At 49.3% G+C, this 23,234-nt stretch overlaps 2 protein-coding genes across 6 annotated transcripts in view; both read right to left on the bottom strand.

The window, feature by feature from the left end:
* LOC120386996 (ficolin-2-like) overlaps positions 1 to 14,355 on the bottom strand; it is a 68,221-nt gene extending 53,866 nt beyond the window's left edge. The window contains exon 1 of the mRNA XM_039507143.1: positions 14,297 to 14,355. The gene's annotated coding sequence lies outside the window, so the exon portion shown is untranslated. The remainder of the gene's footprint in view (positions 1 to 14,296) is intronic.
* A 1,187-nt stretch (positions 14,356 to 15,542) lies between these two features.
* Positions 15,543 to 23,234, bottom strand: part of LOC120386995 (zinc finger protein 436-like) — a 45,823-nt gene continuing 38,131 nt past the window's right edge. For 2 of the 5 annotated variants that reach the window (XM_039507136.1, XM_039507134.1), the window contains exons 2-5: positions 23,014 to 23,055; positions 22,249 to 22,375; positions 19,430 to 19,543; positions 15,543 to 18,129 (exon numbers count right to left, since the gene is read on the bottom strand). In XM_039507136.1, coding sequence (XP_039363070.1) covers positions 17,225 to 18,129; positions 19,430 to 19,543; positions 22,249 to 22,375; positions 23,014 to 23,037 — 1,170 coding nt within the window. In that variant the 5' untranslated portion in view covers positions 23,038 to 23,055 and the 3' untranslated portion in view covers positions 15,543 to 17,224. Of the gene's footprint in view, positions 18,130 to 19,429; positions 19,544 to 22,248; positions 22,376 to 22,586; positions 22,593 to 23,013; positions 23,056 to 23,234 lie in introns of those variants that run through there. The other 3 variants (XM_039507135.1, XM_039507137.1, XM_039507138.1) reach the window with 3 other exon arrangements.

Raw genomic sequence — 23,234 nt, 5'->3', positions numbered from 1 at the left:
TCTGCCCCACACTAGGAGGTTTGTGTCCCCATGGCACCCTTTCCCCACTATCCCTGCCCCAACAGTGGTTCCATGTGCTGCCCATTTCCCCATGCCAGTGTCCCCCATTCTCCCCTCCATGCCAGGGGCTCAATATGCACCTCCACTCACCCTTCCTCCCTCCTTCCCACTCCCACCATTCTTATGGCTTTTCTTTCTGTCTAGGCTACAAGTCAGTCACTCTGGCTATTGACATTTTGGAAGAGCTGAGATGGAGGGCGGGGGGGTACTGTTATGATATAGTGCTAATGGCTGCCAGAAACCATTTTTTCAGATCTGTAGACATTTACTGGGGTGGTTGAAGTTGGGGGGGGTCTGCTAACCAGATGCCAGGGGCCCTGTGTGCCTCATATTTCCTCCCTTCTGGTTTTCCCCATTTGTCACCAAAAAAAAAAAAAAATCAATAAGGTTCTGCCTTCCCTGAAGTTTTGCAATTGATTGGATGCAGTGCTCAAAAGTTATTGCCTTACAGCCTAAAAGGGGAAAAGAGCCATTGAGAAGAGCATCAGACATCGCTTTGCTCAGGTGAATAATAATATCATCAATGCTAAACATATGCCGGGGTCCTACTATGGCCAACGTTCAGTTCTGCGTGAGTCCTATGGTCATTTCTCTCTCTCTCGTAGAAGGCACAGCCACTGTGTATTGTACAAAACAGACACTTGTGGCTGATATTTATGATGTCTTGTTGGATGAGGTTTTAACAAGTGCAGACACAGCACGTCAATCCTGCTTAAAGATAAACAGCTTTGGGAAACTCTGAGCTAAAGGTAGCCTCACTGGAACACCCCATGTGTGAAACTCAGGCAGATTACATAAGAAAATGGATTTCTAAATGGCATACGAGCAGCCCTCCTGGGCCACTGCATCTATTTAATTTTCCACAGCGCAACCTCACGGCAGACAGAATGCGGCGACTGAGTGGGATTCTTCCAGAAGATTTTATTGGGAGTTGGATCGTGCCCCCCAGGTGAAATTCACCCTGTGTAGGCAATCAGTGAAGGGTCTATACACCACTTACATCCTGCTTCAGCTTTATTTAGTGGGCTCAAGCTCGGCCTAGACCTTTTCACCCCAGGCAGGTGGCCAGCAATTCACCCTTATTGAGCAAATAATTATCTGTTAGATCTTTTTGGCCAAATGCACCCTGCTTTGGAATTAGCAGGATTCTTTTTCCCCCTGGAGTACTAGTAAATGGACTTGGAGGGGTGGGGTTTTCCCAGCACCAGGACAGGGTTAGCACCAAGATGAGCACAATGAGCAAAGTGTGACTGATGCGTCCAACAAGGATTTCGGGCCGTTTTCTTTCTTTAGGAGAAAAAGGAGTCCCTGGAACACTTGGGCTACAGGTAAGAACCCCTGCCCTCGCCTGTATACCAAGAGAGCTATTTAAGATTCATTTTTAAAGCACTAGAGTAACATGGAAACTTGACATTCTTTGTACACGATTCTCTCCGCTATTCCCCTAAGTGATATTTTTCCTGAATGGTGAAACTCTGGAGCGGATTAAAGATACCAGCATGGGGCTGTGCAGATAACGCAACATCTGCAATAGTTGCTCACAGGTTATATTTGGCCCATGTCAGGGTAAGCTAGAATGTAACAAGCCCCAGCTACACAGGATATGGCACAATAGGGATGTATGTATTTTACAAGCCTATCACAGGTAAACCTCACCTCCCACGCAGCACTGATGGTATGAAGCAGTTAGTGAATGCAGCCTGAGGTTGCATTTACTTTCTGCTAGTGCACAGTGGAGATAATATGTGCTCACCTGTCCTAGTGACAGTAAGGGAAATTATGCTGCAATCAGCTGTCCCTAACCCTCTTCAGAGGGCAGATCTCTTCTGCCCAGTGAGATCCGGCTCATCTACTAAAGTTAGGAGTACAACTGGGACCTTAACTCCAAATAACCAGGCTTAAAGGCCTTGTTTACAGTGCCCTTTTTTCTTAAACTTTCTCCATTGATGTGGGTTTGCCAGTAGAAGCAGCAGTGGAGGCATTATGTACACAGGTCACGGCCCATGGCCGGTGGGTTGTCTAGACAGGCTCTGAGTGGGGTCAGGAGACATGGTGCCAAGAACTCTTGCACAGCTGCTCTACATTAGTGCTCTCACCATTGGCGGGTGGCGGGGTGCATCACTAGAAGTATAGTGGTAGGTAAACAGTTTTCCCATCCCATGAAAATTTGAGGCTTCAGAAAAACAAATTTCCTATCCCAGATTGGGATGAAAAGTTGAAGTCTAAGAATTTCAGTTTTGTGGGGAAAAAAGTTGTAAATGTTGGTTAGGGACGGTCAGGCTCTGGGTTCTAGGTGGTCGCGCCTGGTGGTTGGAGCCATGGTTAAGCACAGGTACCAAGGATTGAAGCCAGCCGTAGAGTCAGGACCAGGCCAAGGACCGTCTGAGGACTGGCTGTGGGTGAGAAACAAGGCCAGAGTCCATAGGCAAACCGAATCAGGATGCGAGTCAGAGTCTGTCTGCAGGTTGAAGCTGGGGTGGAGTCAGTCCGAGAGCCTGAGGTCAGGAAGCTGGTGCAGGCTGGAGCCTTAGGGTTGCCAACTTCCTAATAGCAGAAACCTGCTTCATCCCCTCTCACTGTTCCCCCACCCTTCACTCACTAGCTCATTTTTATTAGGCTGGGGCAGGGGGTTGGGGTGCAGGAGGGTGTGAGGGCTCCAGCTGGGGGTGTGGGCCCTGGGCTGTGGCCAGAAAGGAGGGGTTCTGGGGGCAGGGAGGGGGCTCCAGGCTGGAGCAGGGGTGCGAGAGGTGCAGGCTCTGGGAAGCTCTTACCTCAGGCAGCTCCCCAGAAGCAGTGACATGTTCCTCTGACTCCTAGGTGGAGGCACAGCCAGGCAGCTCTGCACACTACCCCTCACCCACAAGTGCTGCCCCCCCCTTTCCGCAAATCTATGTGCTTAAACTTTTAAGGGAAAAACCATACAGTTGATGCACCAGGTTAGGTTACATTACAGCATCTGGAAACTCAGTCCCCTACAGTGCAGTGGGAATGTGTGACAACTCCTGGGTGGATTGTCTGTTGTGATTGGAAGGAGGATCTCTGGATCTAAAAGCATGAGCCTCCAGTACCCGAGTTAAAGAATTAGCTCTGAAAGCATGGAGAGAACAGCAAACTCAAAAACCTGTGTACAAGGCCCAGCCGCTAGAGGGGGTCAAAACTCCATATTGGGTTAACATAAGCTACACCTGGGGATTTGAATCTTCAGCAGCAGGGTCCCAAGAATAGCAGAGTGTTCCTGGTGATGCAATCCCAGTGCTGATCTCACCCAGATGTGGTGCCATTCAGTTATCTTGTCTAATCACTGAAAGCAAAGTTCCCAGCTCTTCCTCCTTTGGGAGATCCAGAGTTAATCTTCTGGGCTCTTTGCTTTACAAGCACAACCCCCAGTACTGAGAGGGGGGATGCATTTTAAAATGATTCCCTGCCTCGTGCTTTCAGAATTTATCCTCCCTTCCCAAAGGAACTCAAACGTAACTGCAACCTCTCTGCATTACTGCGAGGGACTCCTGGAGCTCAGTGAAATGGGCAATCCCAGTGCAGAACTGGGGAACAAAACTGGCCACTTGGACTAGATCAGCAAAATTGCTTTGCTACAGGAGATTCCTTCAGCTATAACATGCCATTTACAACGATCACCATTCCAGCAACTGCACTGCAGGATGCAAGGGAGCCTGGTGGTACAACAGTTGTCATTTCTCCAGCCTAAATGGGCAGTGCTGGCTGGGAGCCCATGAGAGCAATGCAGACAGCGTGAACTGGAAAACAGGCAAAGGGTACAAGTATTCCCACAGGCTGGGAGAGAGGGCATTCAGGCCTGTGACACCTGACAGGAAAGCCAGTCATGCTGACATGTGGCATCAGGGCTGCCCGGGGGGGTGGGGCGTGGCAAGTGGGGCAATTTGCCCCAGGCCTGCAGCCCCCCCCCCCCCGAGAGTTTTTCAGGGGCCCTGGAGCAGGGTCCTTCACTTGCTCCGGAGGCTCCGGAAAACTCTTGTGGGGCCTGGGCCCCCGGAGCATCTTCTGCTCTGGGTTTTCAGTGGCAGGGGTCCTTCTGCTCCAGAACCCACCGCTGAAGTGCCCCAAAGAGCCGTGGCGGGGGTCCTTTCACTGCCAGACCAACTGCTGGGTCTTCGGTGGCGATTCGCCACCGGGGGCCAAAGACCCCAGGCCCCCTGAATCCTCTAGGCGACCCTGTGTGGCATGATCCGAGCAGGCGTACTTTGGTATTTGTCGTCTTTTCCATGCTGTATCTAATGTCTCTTTTCCATCTGCTCTGTTATTATTTTGCTCTTGCCTGAGCCCACAGCCTGCCCATGTTCATTTGGGGACCATGGCTTTCCCCTTGGTAAATTCCCACCCCTCCTTCTCCCACCAACTCTGCTGTGACCCTCAAGAATAGCAAGTGCTCCAGACCTTAGTTTGTGGGCGTGTTAGAGGGAGTTACAGAGAGAGCAACATGGCACATCATCTTTTGCAATAAACTTAATCCTCCCTGACTCAGAGTGGGCGTCCCCAAGCAGCCCTGAAACATAAGTCTTGATGCCTGTATCTGTCGGCCCTCCATAGCAGACCCTACCTCTTGCTTAACACCACATGTTGGATAGGTGGCTGGGCTCAGCAGCTGAAGCCATGCTGGAAAAGTGATAATTTTCCCTTCTGAAACGATGCTAAAAAGGGACACATGATTCACTTTTATATGGCTGATGTTTCCTGGCCCTGATCCTCTCATGATAAAAACCTACAGAGATTTTCTGCCCTGAGAGCTGCTCCTTGTTATAGAGTTAGTGTTTCTGATGCTGTTGGTTTTAGAGAGTCATTTCTGGATCATTGCAGCTGCATGTTAGGGATGTTTCCCTTGTGCAAGGTGTAAGCAGCACATCCCCGCCCCCGATGGGAAACAGAAGGGAGTGAGAGCAACTGACATGCTACACAGGCAATTTTTGTAACTCTAAATAAAATAGAGCATTGTAGGAAATCACACTGGGCTGTGTTTTTATTAAGGGGAGTTGTGGATTTAAATCGCTTAGGTTATGTCTACACTTATGGTGGAGTGTGAAGTACAGGCTCTCCATGTGTAGCTTCACGCTGCAGTGAACAGTGGGCTGCATCCACACTGGTCACTGCAGAGTGAACCTACAAAGCACAGTGAACGGTTCAGGCAATGGGGAGCTGCCAGCACCTTTCCCCACCGCTGGAGCCTTTCACTGCAGTAGAGAAAGGCTCCCACAGTAAGCAGGCAGTGGGACACTACACTGCTAAGAAGAGCAATGTGGATGTGGAGCAGCACTGCTGGGGTGTGTAGAGAACTGAGTAAGGTACATACCCTGGGGATTCCCGTGCACAGGGCATTCTACTAAGCCATGTCCCACCAGCTCCACGCTCTTTATACCCGTGCTAGCTGGGTGTGCGGCGTTGTTCTCTGCACACTGCCGGAAGCGTGGATGTAGCCTAAATCAGCTTTGGGAATCTCCACCCATGCATCTCTTCATGTGTAAGGAAGAAGAGAATCCAAAGCCCTCATACTTGAAAGTACAATTAACACAATGCCAAACAACTCTTTTGAATCAGTGTTTCCCTGTCCTTCCTAGAGGGTTCCAGGGCACCTAAGGAGCGGAGCAAGTGCTAGCAGCCAAATGGGAAAGTAACACTGTCCTGAATGTGTTCCGGGGTTGTACCCAACTGGATACAATCTAATGGTGAGGAAATAGAGGCGCTACCCTCCAGACATCTTTAGTTGTAGATGCCACCTGGTCCCTCAAAATGCTGAACCCAAACTCTGCAAGGGAGAGAAGGGACCATTAGATCTAGTCTGACCTCCTGTACATTGCAGGCCCTTACATGTCACCCAGTTATTCCTCTGTGGAGCCCAATAGCATGAGTTAGACTAAAGCATTTCAGCCCTCAGGAGGCTCAGGTGTGGGGACACACACACACACACACACGGAGAGAGCATGATGCCAACTAGGCCCCTGCAGTGGCAGAGAATTAGGTAGGTGAGAGAACTGATGAAGTGAGATAGGCCCCAGATGATCCATACCCTATGCTGCAGAGGAAGGTGAAAAATCCCAAAGATACTTGGCAATCTGGGGGAAATTCCTTCTTGACCCCAACTCTGGCAATCAGCTTGAACCCAGGCAGGAAGATTCACAAGCCATGGATCTGAGAAATAGGGCTCTCTGTACCACCCCAGAGCACTGACCCACCCCACCCAGTATCCTGTCTCAAGCTGTGGCCAATCTCTGATGCTTCGGAGGAATGACAAAAAACAGAATACAATTGAGCCAATTGCATATCGGGGCCGGGAGGGGAGGGGGGAGGAGAACCTTCCTGACCCCTGAAGATGCCCATGGAAGCTCTCACACATGAAATGTGATTAGTTGCTGTCTTAGCGCAGAGCTGCAAGTGTTCTGAATATCCTGAGGGTAATGCAGCGTCCCTTTCTCTCAAAGGCCCATGAAGGAAGGGAATGAACAGGGGCGTCAGAAGCTGCCATGTACCCATCAGCAATTAAATAAGGGACACTGTTTTAACATCAGATAGCCTGTCAGTGTAGGTAGATCTCATTCCCAAAATGAGATCTTGCAACAATTAGTCTGTCACAGTCTCAGCCATTCAGCATTTTCCCTGGACACACAACGTCCAGCAATAAAAGCGAGAAGGTGCAGCCCACTGCTCTTGGGCACCTGGGGGATGAGCACAGGGAGACAAGTGGTTGAAATCTGCAGCCTTCCTGTGAACCTGCCCCTTTGTTCTGACTTATCCCTGTGTTCTCAGCCCTGCTGATATCTCCCTCCCTAACACAGATGATAGCACATGAGGAAGTTGTCTTCACCTAATTATCTAATTAGGCTGTAATACCCGCAATGAGTTTGTTAATCTGTCAGGAAGGAACTATACTGTGTTGTTTTTATTTGTTCTGTAGAGGGCCTGGTGCATTTCTGGGTGCTTTATACAGAATAATCAATCATCATCGTCTCTGGTGTCAAAGCACAGGGATGAAAGTTTTCTGTGTAGCTACAACCTCCTGACTGGACAGCAACCTTTTGGTGGTCAGTTCGGCTCCCTGCTATTCATCAGCACCCAAAGGGATGGTTGACATTTAAAACTAACATGGAAAGCACCTTAGTTGTGGGTTTGACTCTCAGTAGTCAATGTCTTTGGAGCAGAGTCCTTTGAAAACTCTTCTTCCAGTGAAGATTGAGATATCTGTCTCTCTCTCTTGCCTCCTGAAAGGGTATTTGACACCCTCCCAAAATTTTCAAGAGCAGATCCTCTAGTACCAGTCTCAGCCCGGATATAGCAAGTCTAGTTCTACATGTTTACAGCAAAGACAAACAACTGAAACAACTTACGTGTCACCTTACGTGAGTCATTCTGTTTATTACCTCTCCTTGCTCCTAAGATTTTGAACAAAACATCCTTACTCAATATTTTGTCAAACCGTCTTATTTTGTACTAAATTGAAATGTATCTATATTCGCTAGAAGACATTTAATACACCTCTACCCTGATATAACAGGAGTTCGGATATAACATGGTAAAGCAGCACTGGCTGCGGGCTCTGGCAGATCAAAGACAGTTCAATATAATGTGGTTTCACCTATAATGCAGTAAGATTTTTTGGCTCCCGAGGACAGTGTTATATCGGGGTAGAGGTGCATCTAGTGCCATACACTAGCAACAACTTTGCCAAGTTCATGTATTTTGCTTTAATATATGGCCTGACTTTGGTTCATAGCCTCCAGTTCAAGTCTTGAGCCCAGTGCTTCCTGCTGTCTGTCTCTCTCTCTCTTACAATGAGAGATGAATGCAACGAAGGGCATTTCATTATGAATGCAGAAAACAGGCCAATTTTCATAAGAAAATCACTTGGGTATATGAATTTCTCATGTGAAATTGGGCCATTTTACAGCAAAATAATCCCACTTTGAGTAGAGGTGCTTCAGAATGAAAATTTACCAGTTTGATTTATTGAGGTAGAGGGTTACAATGCAGGGAACAGTTTGTGTGAAATGAAATTTGTCAATTTCCCACAGTTCAGGGACATTTACATCATTTATTTAGCTAAGCATCTTATTGTAAAATCCCAAGTTAGTGAACTAGAATATCGGGTAACCAAGTAATTCACTTAGAAGGAAGGATGCTCTTTCAGTTAAGGCACTAAACTGGCCTTCTGAAGATGTGGGTTTAAAATCTCACCCTTTCCAGACTTCCTTTCTGACCTTAATCTGTGTCTTAGTTCCTGTAATGGTGCCAGACATGGCATCGCCTCCTGCTGGTTGGTTTGGGAATTAGCTCTTTTGGCAGTGTGCCTTCACTAGTGGTCTCTCTCCCACTGTTACTCTATTGGTCTTCACCATCCTCAGTGGGACCCATGTCACTCCTAGACTGCGGCATCTGCTTCTGGATGCTGCCCTCCAGCTGTGCCCCCTCTGCTGGCTCTCCCCTGCTTCCAGGGGACTGGCAGCTTCTGGTTCTATCACTTGCCTCAGTCGCTCACTGTCATCCTCCTCATCTATCCCCTTCCTCCAAGGGCAAACGGCAGCCTGGCTTAGCCACTCATCACTGGCAAGTCGGGGGGAGGGGCGGCGCAGGCCTGCCCGCTACTCTGGGCCCCAAACCAGGGACCTTCTAGTGGCAGCCACTGACTGCCCTCCAACTCTCTTCTACTGCCTGCTTCCCTGGGCCACTTCCCTGTTGCCCCAGGATCTTCTCTGCCCCATTGTGTCAGACCCCCAGTCTGGCAGTTGTCAGCCTAGAGCTCCCCCAGCCTCAGCTGACCCTGCCCAGCCCTGCTCTAAGAACCAGTTCTTCTCCTTCCAGGGAGAGAGACTGCCTTCCTCTCTGCCCTGCAGCCTTCTTATAGGGCCCAGCCTGGCCCTGATTGGCTGCTGTCAAGCTTCCACTTGATTGGCTGGGGTTATGCACAGCCTCTCTGGCTTGCTTTAACCCCTTCCACACCAGAGCAGGGAAGCTGCCCCACTACAGTTCCAGTCTAATGTGAGGATATTAATGCTTTTCTTCTCTTTTCAATTTAGATTATTAAACACTTGGGGCAGTGACAGCCCATTTATGTGTGTGCCTGTACACTGCCTAGACCAATGGCACATGACAATGTTCCTTTAGTTGTGAAGATTCATTTAATTCCTCCTCCAGTCAACTTCTGTAGCATTTATAAGCAGCCCAAAAAAAGTGTATGTTCTAATTTACTGAGCCCCCTGTTCTGAGGGCGTTAGCCAAACATTTCTGATCCTAAAATCTTTGCCATTGTTTTTTTTATTGCCTTCATTCTTATAATGGTGATGTTTGTATATTACAAACTTCACTCCTAGAGCTTGACAGTTACTAGATTTATAGCCAATGAACAGGACAAAGGGAAGCTTGCTTCCGAGATTATTCCAGCTCCTGCAACCCTTCCTGTACCATTTATTTTCCCCAGGGGGTGAGGATTGTGGGTCTCTGTGTCCTGAAACTCTCCAGTCTCCATGGATGCCGTGGGATACCCAGTGCTGCAGGTCCCAAAGGAGAACCTGGAGCTGTAGAAATGGGAGGAGGAACCTCCCCAGGCACTGAGTGAGAATTAGACAATTCCAGCAGTTGGGGCTAGAGCCACAAAGGTACTTAGGTGTCTAACTGCCTTTTAAGGCACCCGAATCCACCATGTAGGTGCCACTGACATCCTCAAAAATCACCGCTCAGCAGCTGCCTACCCTCAAGGTGCTTAAGTTGCCACCAGTAATCACATGCAAAGCCACCCAAATATTGATGCCTCCCCAGAGCTAACAAGGGAATTCTCCAGCTTCTCACACTAGGAGCTCCCCTCACAGCTGACCCATGGGGCCCAGTCATAGGCATGGTCAGAGTACACCTCACCAACACTGGGGTATTGATGCTCCCATCTATCCCTTTGCCTAGTAGTCAGGGGGTAGGAGATCTAAGTTCAAATCCCTTCCCTGCCTGATTTGGAGCAGAGACTTGAGTGCAGGTCTCCTCCATCCCAAGTGAGCATCCTAAGCACTCGGCTTCACTGCAGTGGGTGTCAATTTTGCTGGTCCACTTTGTATAAAATAAATATTGGGCCAAAGAGCAACAATGACTCTACAGTGCAATGGTTAGGGTAGGAGAGGAGAGAGTCAGGTTTGAGTCCCTGCTCCAATTAATATGTAATTTATGCAAAGTGGGACAGCACCACCAGGAGAGGTTGAGAGAGGCCTACCCCAGAACAGCCAACAGCCTGCTGCTGATTAAGGCGTCCAGCTGGGATGCGAGCTCGAGTCCCCACTCCAAATCAAGCTCATCCTGACAAACTCTGAGGAGGAGAATTGAGGTAAAGGATGACGACCCCTCCATTCCACAGCCCGCTCCCTCCCAAGAAGCCTGGGGGAAAGGGGGTTTGCCACATGCCTGAGAGCTTAACAAATCCAAGGTAGGGGATGAATCTCCTAATTGAGGGATTCTGAGAGCCTGCCCAGAGCTCCTACCTTCTCCAGGGGAGGAGGCTGATCTCTGCTATAGCGGTAGGGCCCAGTGGAGGGACAGTGTCTCAGAGAACCAGGTTCCAGACCTCTCAGGACTTTATGGGTTAATACACAAACACTTTGAATTCCATCCAGAAGCCAGGCCGGATCCCAGAATGCCGATATCAAGTTCTCCTGTCATGGAACTCCATTTAACACAAGTTATCCAGAGAACCCAGGAGGACCCTGGAAATATGTGCAGGGAATGCTAAAAAACATCCTGCTCACAGCACAAGCCTCTCTTGCCCTGCAGCAAAGGACGCAAACTGCACAATGACCCTGCTCTGAAACACTGTCTGTTTCCGTTCCTTTATCATGCCACAGAACAATAGAAGTATGAGGGGTGCTGCTTAGAGGCAGGCTGCTTGCGTATCTGATGCCAGAACACTCTGGCTAAGGTTTTCAGAGCCATCTATGGAGTTTGAAGATTCCTGCCTACAAGTTATCAGGCAGGAGACTAGACAAAACAGGAAGTTAGTTGCACAAATGTGCTACCAGCTGTGCCTTTTGAGACGAACATTCCCTATTTTAACCATTACCATTATTATTAACCATTTTCCAACCTGCTCTTTTAAAAGGGTCGGTTTCCCCACATCTACTGTATTTCAGTCTTAGACATACATCCCTGCTCTTCTCCTGTGCCTTTATTGGTAGCTTTAGCATGTACTGAAATGTCATCCGTCTGCTAGAGAGTCTCATAGCAGTTAGTCTGTAGGACTCCCAGCTAAAGTGGCTCATTCTTAGCTCACATAGTGGTTTGCACAGGTTTTTACAGTGGAGTTACACTGGGTAAAGACGACCAGAGTGAGGCCAGGGGACAGCAGACCTGGGAGCGTGCTTCATTTTCAGTTGGTGCATGTAAAGTTTTCATCTTTGTTATTTTCCACAGCTTACACACCGAACTAGATAAAAACATAAGACTCTTGTAACGTAGTGATGTTGTTTTGAATTCTTAGAAGCAACACAAGAACCCCAAAACAGAGAAAGAAAGCAGGCTGCTCCCTAAAACAGAGAGGCACAATGTACCCCACCTTGCTTTTGGTGGTCTACCTGCAAGCTGACTGCTGCTTGGCCTAGATTGCACACTTCCCTACAGAGCATGTCAGGAGCAGGAAAACCCTGGAAAGTGATAGGTCACAATCATTTCACTACACCACAAGCATCATAAAATATTCAAGTCTTCATCTGCCTTTCAGGAGATAGAGTTGCTCAGAAGATCCCAGGCAAGGTAGGACCAGCAGAGCAAAAAGGTAAAGTAACAAAGAACAGATAATAGTGTTTGTGGAGTACGTGCTTGAAATACCAGGAGAGATTTGTAAATATTTGGATGCACCCTCCAGGGCACATTTTTGCCAAGTGTTTTATTCTCAGGGAGGCGGAGCCTCTCCCTGGTGGCCATGGAGGGCTGCTTGGCAGCAGAACCACTGCAGTAGCCCTCAGCGAGGAGGAAAGATTCAGAGAGGCAGGTCGTGGGGCAGTGACAGCCTCAGGGTGCAGACAGTTCATTTGCTGCTGCTTCGATTCACTTGCCTTCCACCCTGCAGCTAAGGTGCGGAGGGCCACATCAGCCAATAGTCTGAAACATGGACAGCAGGCGACCCCCGCCCTTTGGGGAGGCCAGCTAGCCCCTGGCCATGCCCCCTTCTGCCCAAGGGTCTTGCCCCCACCCCAGCATGGCTGGCCTGACCCCTGAGCTCCAGGCTGCCAACTGGAGCTGAGCCCACCCCGGCTTCAGGAAAGCGAGGCAGGGCCTTGGGGCGGAGCATGGGCAGGGCCACAGCCTGTGTGGAGACCTGAAATACCCTTTGGGGAGCAGATCTGCTGGTTCCCTGGATCTCCTGCCCAGCTACTCTGGCTGGGACCTGGCATGAAGATTTAGCCTGATCTCAGTTGTGAGCCTTCCCCTCCCCTCACTGATATTTCTGCATCTTTTCTTTTTATCAGGAGTAAAAGTGGATGCTGGCTCCTTTGGACTGAGAGGCAAGGAAGTGCAAGTAATCCAGAGCTTGTCTACACAGCCCCATAGTGAGAACTGCGTGGGTGTGATTTGCAGTGCGCACTGAAGCGTTGCACTTTAACCACAGACCTTGCTAGCCTGAGCTAGCAGCGTCTACGTGGTGCAGTTATACAGCAACACTTTGGTGCGCACTACAAATCACACCCATGTAGTCCTCACTACACAGCCGTCTAGACAAACCCGTGTCTTGATCTGAAGACTTCAAGCAATAGAGAATCACCACTTCACTTGGTAGTTTCTTCCATTGGTTAATCACCCTCACTGTAAAAGTTTGTGCCTTATTTCTAATTTGAATTTGTCAGGCCGAAATTTCCAGCCATTTGTTTTTGTTATGCCTGTCTACAGTACTAAGGGTTCTTCAGGAGCATACACAATCTACCTGAAAGGTCAGGCCTTTGGGGCAATTTGATTTGTAACCATTTGTAGCAAGTCATTAATGTTGTTTTAATCCAGGTGATTCCTTTAGTAACTTAAAGAACACACTGCTTTCAACCATAGGCCACAACCATGATAAACAGTCACGCAACTGGGTCTATAAGGGAGCCTGGTGGTACAATTCTTGTCATTTCACCAGCCTGAATGGGAAGTACTGCCTGAAAGCCGATGAGAGCAATGCAGATGCTGGAAGACAGGCAAAGGGTACATATATTCTTACCAGCTGTCAGAGATGAAATGTACGCCTGCTTAGATGACGAATGTTCCCTACAGCACAGTCAATCTCCTATCATGCTACTGGGACCAGTTAATCTGTAGCTCATATCTTTTTTTTTTGGTGAAAAGTGCTAGGGTCTGAGAGTGGCAAGTATCTATATGATAGGGCCACTGCTTGTCCCTGGATATCTTCCTGCCTACCTCACACCCTCTTGATACTAAGTGTGATCACTTGCTATGCCCACAGCTCAGTGAGCCTTAGCATATAGAAGAGAGGTGATAGAGTATCACAATACATAGCTTTGATGGCAAGCCAAACGTTGTATGCTACATGCCAAGCAATGAGCCTATGAACAGGGAGTTAAGAACAGAGACCTCTTGGCCTGGATCACCAGATAAGGCTCAGAGCAAGACATGTTACAGAGACAGACCTAACAGAATCAGTGATTTCTAGAAGAGGCCAGATAGTCCAGATTTGCTGAACCAGGGCCTGTGTCATTCCTGCCTAGTTCAGTAAAATACTCCTTTGCTACTACTAAGGATTCTCCAACAGCAGCATTTGCTTAGATCTCTCTTTTGACAGGTTGATTGAATCCCACAAGTCAATCGCACCCCTCTGACCATAGCAATAGAGGAGGGTCCTTGTCTTCATGAATTTCCACAATTGTTATTCAGCTTTAAAATCTCTGCCCCTGGTTTGAGGGCCTCACAAACACTCCAGCAAGCAAATATCAAGCCACAGCCCCCTACGCAACACTGTAGGAAAATGCCCACAGCCAGTGAAGGGAGGCCAAGTCAGCAAGCCAACCTTGGCTTGGGGGAGCTGTTTCATACCATGCTGAATGTTCCCAGGCCCTTGCTCAAAACCTCAAGATGGTCCTTATCAGTCATACACAGCTAATGTGTTTTCAGCAAGGCAGGGCATCTCCCCAGCTTGCTAAGGCCTCCCTGCCACACCCATGGTCTCTTTAAAGCAGATCCACAATCTTAAACAAACAAAACACAGGCCTTCAACTGACCCTTTACATCTCAGGCATTCTCACTGCCTTACCTGCCAGGGGACTATAGCAGCCATGTCTCCTACAGCTTCCTAGCTCCCTCTCTCTTGGGCACCTCTCATTCATTTGTGCTCTCTTTGGCCCTTTATAGCCCCAGGTGCAGCCCTTAATTGGGGCAAGTGGGATCACCTGTTTTGGCCCAGGGGCCCTGGACGTACTTCAGTTACAGGGCCAGCCACCCTGTGGCCGTTCATTCCCGCAGGAAGGAAGGAAGGAAAATAACTCATTTGGCAGGGTGGGGAAAGCTCTGGAAAGAGGTGTAGAAGGTTAAAATTTTCAAAAGCAACTAGGGTATTTTGCCAAACAGCTATTGTTTGGATACACGTTGTGAGGCTAGATTTCCTATGGGCTGATTCAACTCAATAGAGAAGGCTTCTACGGGGGCTGGATCAGGACTCTGCTCTGTTTTGGAAGCGTAATCCAGCAAGGAAGTTAGGGTATGTCTACACTGCAAAAAAAAAAAAAAGCCTTAGAATAGGTTCCCTCTTTATCCTTGAAGGAAGGGGCAGGATTTGCAGAGGCAAAGATGTAGAATATCAGGGTTGGAAGGGGCCTTAGGAGGTCATCTAGTCCAACCCAGAGCAAGGTTAATCCCCAGACAGATTTTTGCCCCAGGTCCCTAAATGGGCCCCTCAAGGATTGAGCTCACAAGCCTTAGTTTAGCAGGCCAAGGCGCAAACCACTGAGCTATCCAAACACTCAGATCAGAGGAGGCTGTTCAAATAATACGTACCCTTGTTCTTCCTTTGAGATACAGGAGACTCCAGCCTCAGCAATTGGAATGCTAGGTGACAATGTCTGCAAACTCCTTTAATGTCCATTTGTTCCACCTATACTCACACTGAATGAATGTGAGGAGTGACACTACTTGAGGTTAAAAGATTTTTCAGAGATCTTAGGCACCTCAACTTCCCTTGAAGTCAGTGGTGTCCAGAGGTATTTAAAACCTTTGAAAAAATCAGACCCTAGATTCTCTCTTTCCAGCTGGGGAAAGGTGCTTCTAGAGCATTTGCTAATGGGCAGGTGAAATTTTAGGGATGGAAATGGGACTGCTAAAGGAATCCATACAGAGTAGCTGAAAGATTGCCCATACTCAGGTGTTCAAATCTATCAGAAAGAAAAACAAAGATTGTGCAAATAGTTTCTGGGACATGCTGACTTTTTCATTTCCACCAGGAACTGAATAATGAACTGCACATACATCACAGATTTTTGGAAAACAACAAATACTTTGTCAATTACAAGTCATTCAGATATATGCTGATTCTTTGGGGCTGTCTTAGTGGTGATACAGGGAGGTTCTCATCATATTCTGCCTCTTTCATAAAAAAAGAAAAAAATCCAACACAAAGAAAGATGTACAACATCCTGCGGCAGAAGCAAAATCTATTTCTCCTCATCTGCAACAACTACATTTAATCTGTTAGGGAAAATGCGCAATTAAACTGTGAAATCAGTTTGAATTACAACATCTAGAAACTGAGCCCCATACGCTGTATTGGAAAATCCCACCTGAACCCCTGAGGGGTTAAATGCTTGTATCTTTTGCTTTGATGGCTTGTCTCCAAATCTCACTGGATTGTTTTCACTAGGGACATTTCAAAAGCATTTTCAGGATTTCTGAACCTAGTCTAAAATTCCACCTGGTTGCTACTAAATGTTTGGGGCCAGATTCTTAGCTGGTGTATATCAACATAGCTCCATTGATCTCCACCAGTTTACTGATGTATTGTTACTTTATGAGCTCTGGAGAAGGTGAGATAGGATACAAAATTAATACCTGCTCTGGGCTAGAGCCTCAGGTTCACCCACTATAACAGACATTGTATTGATACAACATAACAATTCTCAGACGCACTGTCCCAGGAAGTGCAGAGTGTCCAAGGCTTAGTCTATTTATTGACATAAAAACATGGGCTAACTGTGTTACCTTGTCTACTGAGGAGTCACACAAGCACAGTCCCCCAGATTGCATCCCACTGGGGTAGACAAGGGTTATTTTCTAGGGCCACTGATTTGTTTTTAGTTTTGGTTTTTAATTGGTTTGTTTTGTTTAATTAATTAATAGGAATTCTGTGACTCATCACAATGATCTCCAAATTTACAAGCATAACAACCGGTATCAACAAGTAAGAGGATGTAATTCTTTGTGCAGTGGTTTAAAAATGTAGCTCCGATCCATCTCTCTTCTGTGAAGGAAGCCCAAACCTCGCTGCCACCTTGCACCGACTAACTACCCTTATTAAGATGTGATTTATGTGCCCTGCTCCCACTGAAATCCAATAACACTTTCTGGTGCTTTTGAAAACCCACCCTGAATGAACAATCCCACTGTCGAACTGACAATCCTGGAATTTAGGGAATTAAACTCTGATTCAGCAAATGTCAACGGGACAGAAGCATTTGAAGTGCTTTGTTGAAAGAAGTTAAATATGATCCGGAGAGGAGAGACGAAAGTTCGAGTTGGTACCAGGGAGCAAGAGTGGATCTGCTGCTGGAAGAGTCTACATTTCTCTGAGTCACCACGTTGGGGTCTCACATACCTGTCTCCTGGACATTCACAGGCACTACTGACAAATGGGCTGCATACCGAAAAGTGGGAATAATTCGATCTGGAGAAATTAGCCTCTGGCACTCTGAGAACTAACAAAATTTCCAAGACAATGGTATCTTAACGCAAACTTTTATTGAGAATTTTTAACATTTCAAACCCAAATTCCAAGGACCCACAGCAACAAATAAAGACTTTACTGAAACTGGAACCAAACTCACTGGAAAACCCTCCTAAACCTGGATTTCCAGAAACAGCACTCAACCCACTCTATAGTAAAAGGAAAAGAAACCTCCCAAACCCTATAATTCCAGGAAAAGTCCCAGCTGGTGGTGGGTGAGCAGAGCCCTCTCCTATAAACAAGATCCCATTATTCCCATTTTCCTTTAGGCAGAGGTGGAAGACTCAGCACAGAGAGTTGAAGTGACTTGCTCATAAGAGCAAGTGCATTACGCTGGCTCGTGTCCTGATGCTCCATCAGTGGGGTTTGTGCCGTGTGTGGTTTCTCTGAGGGACGATGAGGGCCGAAGCTTTCCACGCACTGGCCACACTCATAGGGTCTCTGTCCCATGTGCACTCTCTGGTGTTTAATGAGCACTGAGTTCCAGGTGAAGCTTTTAAAGCAGCAAGGGCATTCGTAGGGTCGCTCTCCCGAGTGGGTTCTCTGGTGTTTGATGAGGTCCGAGCTCTGGCTGAAGTTCTTCCCGCACTCGGTGCATTCGTAGGGCCGCTCGCCCGTGTGGACCCTCTGATGCTGGAGGAGGTGGGAGCTCTGGCTGAAGCTCCGGCCACACTCGGCGCAGACGTAGGGCCGCTCCCCCGTGTGGATGCGCTGGTGCTGCACGAGGTGGGAGCTCACGCTGAAGTTCTTCCCGCACTCGGCGCAGACGTAGGGCCGCTCCCCCGTGTGGATCCGCTGGTGCCTAGTGAGGGCGGAGCTCACGCTGAAGCTCTTCCCGCACTCGGCGCATGCGTAGGGTCTCTCGCCCGTGTGGGTTTTCTGGTGCCTAATGAGGGCGGAGCTCACGCTGAAGCTCTTCCCGCAGTCGGGGCATTCAAAGGGTCTCTCCCCCGTGTGGATCTTCCAGTGCTGGAGGAGGTGCGAGCGCTGGCGGAAGTTCTTCCCACAGGCTGTGCATTCGTAAGGTCTCTCCCCCGTGTGGATCCTCTGATGCTGAACGAGGTTTGAGCTCCCTCTGAAGCTCTTCCCGCACTCACTGCATATGGTCGGCTTATCGCCTGCGGGAGTCCTCTGGGCGATGACGTCATCCCCTGCTGGAATGAGAATCCAGACATGAGTCATTTCCTGCATAGGTGCTGACTCTGTGGGTGCTCCAGCCCGGGAGCACCCATGGAAAAAAATTAGTAGGTGCTTAGCACCCACTGGCAGCCAGTTCCCCTTCCCCCAGTGCCTCCCCCCCCAACAGCCCCATACGCTGAGCGGCTACTCCCCCTCCCTCCCAGCGGCTCCTGCCTGCCGCAATCAGCTGTTTTGCGGCATGCAGGTGGCACTGGGGGGAGAGGGGAAGGAGTGGGGCGCACTCGGGGGAGGGGGACAGAACCAGGCTGGAAGAGGCAGGGCGGGTGCAGGAAGAGGTGGGGTCGGGGCGGGGCCTTGGGGAAAGGGGTGGGGTGGGGACTGGCCCCGGGGCAGAATGGGGGTTGAGCAGCCCTGGGGAAAGGAGGAAACTGGCGCCTGTTTAATTCCTGCAAGGGGAGGGCAGGAAGGGAACCTGTGAAAAGGGAACTGAACTTGCAAAAGCCACGTGTCCCTTTTGTTCCTACTGTTGCTATAAGTAACCCCGTCCTCTGACTGTTTCCTTGGGCTGCCTCTATCAGTCTGTATCCATCTGTTGCCTCTTGTCTGTTGTCAGCTCTTTTTGGTGTGTTTGCAGAGCACTCGGGGGTCTCGGCCCATGCCAGGGGCTCTTCAGTGCTATTGCAATCCCAGTTATCAGTCAGAACAAAAAGAGGTGAGAAGGGGAGCGTCTGCCATCTCTTTACCAGTAACAGCAGCAGCAGACATGACACCGAACAGGCCGCCAGCAGCAGGCAGGGGTATGCACAGAGAGGAGCGAGGGGGCCTGGGCATCTTTGGTTGTTTTGCTCACAGGCCCATCCAAAAACCCTTCAAGATATAACCCGGGGAGCAGGAAACTCTCTATTCCAATTTTAGGACATACTGCTAGAAGCCTATATCAGAAAACGGGTTGCTGTTGTTTTTAAATTTGTCTATTAAAAAGCAACTCCAACTGGCAATGTCTAGTGACAAGCAGGGTTTGTTGCAATGAGACTGAAAATCAGGAATCGAATCCCCGAACTGTCCCCAGAAGACAGAGGGAAGGGGAACAATTCTGATGCCACACCCCTCCTGACTCCACAGAAAGGATGGGTGAGGGGACAGACCCCTGCCAGATGTGAGTTGCGCTGGGCAGACGGCCCTGACTGACATCAGCCATGCGGGGATCACCCAGAGCAGCTACGACGGTGAAAGAGAGAAGAGGGAGATGAGAGGATATGAAAGTGCTGCTGGATTCCACTGACAGCTCCTGAGGTGGTTTAGCCTATTCCTCACCTGTTCGGGCGCCTCTCGGGATCTGCCTTCCCTGGGCGCTCTGGAGGTCTGGGACCCATGGCTCTTCCCCTCGTTCCATCTGGGAAATCACGTCAGGTTTGGGAATGGACGATCCTGCTCAGGGAGAAAGGAAATCAGCGTTTGTCAAATATTCCTCGACTGTTTGTTACGAAGAATGGCCCTGATTTAAACCCAGCTCCTCCTTCTGCTGGGAGGAGACGTTTCACCTGAATGGATGGGGGATGTTCCCCGAGGCCCTGGGGAAAGGCAGACAGTTTCTGGGAGATGTGTTGTGCCCCTTATAGCTGATTCAGAGACCTGCACATAACTTAGGCAAAGAGAAACGAATAAGCCTGGTACTTGCTGCTCTCTCTACTGCCTCCCAGCGCATGGAACCAGCCCCAGGAGGCGAGGGGACACGGTGCGCCTCTGTAGGACTGCCCACGTAGAGGGGAATCGCACAGTTCTCTCCCCACGGAAAGCCCCGGACAGTGTTCTGTCTGTGAACATCCTTCCCTATGGGAGGAGACGGGGAGGTGGCAGACCCTCCCGCAGCTTGGCGTGTTGGCCAAGATGGCAGCCATCACGTCTGCTGCTGTTCATGCATCCTGCACAGCCACCGGTGCCATAACGAGGGCGAGGCGAGTGAGGCACTTGCCTCGGGCACACAAAGCGGAGGGGCACATGGGAAAAAAAAAAAAAGCTGCGATCGGCAGCACTTCGGCGGCAGCTCTACTGCCGATGCTTCTTCGGCAGCAATTCAGCGGCAGGTCCCTGAGTCCCTCTCGGAGGGAAGGCCCTGCCACCGAATTGCTGCCGAAGAATGAATGAAGCGGCGGTGGCAATTCGACAAGTCCTTCCCTCCAGGAGGGACTCAGGGACCTGCCGTCGAATATCCTGGAGCCAGCCCTTGCCTCGGGCGCAAAATTCCTTGTTACGGCTCTGCAGCCACCCCTGTCTTCAAGAAGGGACTCTGTGCTGTGCTGTGTACTCAGCTTCTCTGCAGGGCGGGGAGGGTTGTGACCCGGAGCAAACCTGGCGCTGCCTCAAGAGGCTTTTGCAACTGTGTTACCGGGGGTGGGGGGTCCGGTGAAGGTGAGTTGGACAGAGAAGCCAGTGACTGGGGGGGCGTCTCTCTCTGACTGTGTGCGACTGGTGCTGTATATGCTTGTCGGGGGACAGGGTGTGACTGTGGCGTGTGGGGTTAGATTGAGGGTGTGTGGCTGTGACTGGAGAGCTGTGATTTCAGAGCCCTGAGGGAGATGCTGGACCGAGGGGAGGCGGAGGGAAGGTGTGGAGATGACTGAAAAGAAGGGATTGTGGGAAGAGGGAGGAGACACAAGGGGAGAACAGAGGAAGAGAAGGCAAAGAGCACCGCAAAGGGCGGGAAAAGGGGATCCAGAGAGAGAAAGAAATAGGGAGATGAGATGTAGTGAAATACAAAGAAGAGCAGAACATAGGAATTGCCAGACTGGATCAGACTCAAGGTCCATGTAGTCCAGTGCCCAGTCACAGTCACCTGAACCGGCTGTTTCCGAGAAAGGAACAAGAAATTTTGCATTAGGCAAATGTGGGATAATCTGCTCCCCATGTTAGGTCTCACCTTCATCTCTAGAGATTAGCATGAGGGTTGCATAAGGCCAGACAAGATCACTGGGATCATCTAATCTGACCTCCTGGATAACACAGGCCATGCAACTTCCTTTATCATAAGGCACGTTTTACAGTCATTTAGTCATTCTCCTGGCTCTTCTCCAATTTATCCACATCCTTCTTGAATTAGGGATGCCACAACTAGACACAGTATTCCAGTAATGATCACACCAGTGCCAAACAGGGAAGTAATATAACCTCCCTGTGCTTACTTGATATTCCCATGTATACACCCTATGACTGCATTAGGATTGCACCAAGAACTCTCGTTCTGCTGATTATCCACCATGATCCCCAAGTCTTTCTCAGAGTCTCTCCTACCCAGTACAGAGTCTCCCCATCCTGTAAGTGGGACCTAAATTCCTTGTCCCTAGATGTATAATTTTACATTTGGCCTCATTAAAACAAATATTGTTTACTTGCACCCAGCTTACCAAGGGATCCAGGTTGCTCTGCATCAATGACCTGCCCTCTTCGTTATTTACAACTTCCCCAATCTTTGTGTCCCCTGAAAATTTTATCAGCAATAGTTTTATGTTTTTTATCTTATTATGCATATAAATGTCCCATCCAAAGCGCCTTAATGATTTACCCGCCTGATTGTGCATCATTTTGAATATCACACCTTTTTCATGTTGTTAATGTCCCCTTGACAGCAGGCTAGGGAAAGGGAAAGAAGGAAGAAAACCCCAAAGGGGAGAGAGTGGCCCATGTTTTAGACATGTTATGTAACAGAAAGGCCAGTGAGAATGTAACAATTAAATCCATGTGGATAACATTTGCATATAAGAGGGTGGGGAGGAATACCCACAAGGGTTCAATCCCTCCCCACCCCCACAAAGTGCTACTTGAAAGGTATTGTCTGGGGTCTCCCCCTGCCACTCCAGGCCTGGCTGGATCCCCAGACATCTACGGGTACGTCTACCCTGCACACTAACCCCAAGCTCTGACTCAGGGTTCAGCCCAAGCCCCACTTCCATCCACAAACACTGCTCCTTTTAGCCCCACAGGCCTGAGTCAATTGACCCAGGCTCTCAGACTCGGCACGGCAGGTTCTTCTTTGCAGTGTAGACGTGCTCTAAAGGGCCCAAGACCTGAGCCAAAGCCTCCCCCGGCACTTCAGCGACCACAGAGCTTCAAATAAATGAGAAGAGCTGAATCCTTACGCAGTGAGACCAGAGTCTGGTAATTCTCCTGCATGACGTCCCTGTAGAGGGCCCTCTGCGTATCATCCAAAAGGCCCCATTGCTCCCGAGAGAAATACACAGCCACATCCTCAAATGTCACTGGGACCTGAAATCACAAGCGTTGCCCACTCAGCACCTCTGGTTCATCCCACCGCTCAAGCCATGTGCCCCAGTCACCTGTACCTTATGCCCTGTGGCACGGCAAGGCAATAGCTCACCTAGAGTATGGTTAGACTCACCTGACACCACCTTCTCACGGGACCCCTCAATTCAGGCCTGCTTTCCCCCAGGTGTAAGCCCACCCCGCACTCACATACCCAGCCTCAGACGTCACTGAACTCCCAAATGCCAGCGCTGGGAAGCCCAGAGGCAGAATGTCTTTGTGGCTGTCTCCTGAGCTCCGGGCACTTTTCCATTAATTTGCCCCCATCTTGGTATTTGTGGCTCCACATCTGGGTCTTGGCAATACTGGGAGATTCAATCAGAAACATCTTAATGATGCTCTATTATTCACCCATCCTCCCAGAAACAATTCCCAGCAGCCCTTGCCCAGCACAGAGAGGAAAGCGCTGGGATTTGATCCATATGCTGCAGCTCAGGGATTTCTCCCTTCCCCTAATCATCTCCTTGATCCTACAAGTCAGCCCCTCCTGGCAGGCTCCACTCTCTCCCCTCCTCCACCTTCCTGTGTATTTACTCCTCTCCCTGCATAACAAGCCCCCCAGCCCCATGAAAATGCCTTACCTGAGCTGGCTCCAGTGCAGCCATTTCTCCTTTCTGTCCCCCCTGAAACGATCAAAAGGTGGGTGTTATTCCTCAGCTTGTCAGGGCACTGAGGGCAAATGGGGAGAGATGAGGCCGGGCTCCCGACCATTTTAAAGCCCAGTCCTCTCTATAGTCTTTGTCTGCATGCAAATTTGCAGGCTGTGTGGTGCTAGTAAAATGCTTGATAGTGCAGATCTGGC

This window comes from Mauremys reevesii, linkage group 19, assembly GCF_016161935.1.
Source record: "Mauremys reevesii isolate NIE-2019 linkage group 19, ASM1616193v1, whole genome shotgun sequence".
NCBI classification, from domain to species: Eukaryota; Metazoa; Chordata; order Testudines; family Geoemydidae; genus Mauremys; species Mauremys reevesii.
This window is presented reverse-complemented; position numbering and strand designations above follow the sequence as displayed.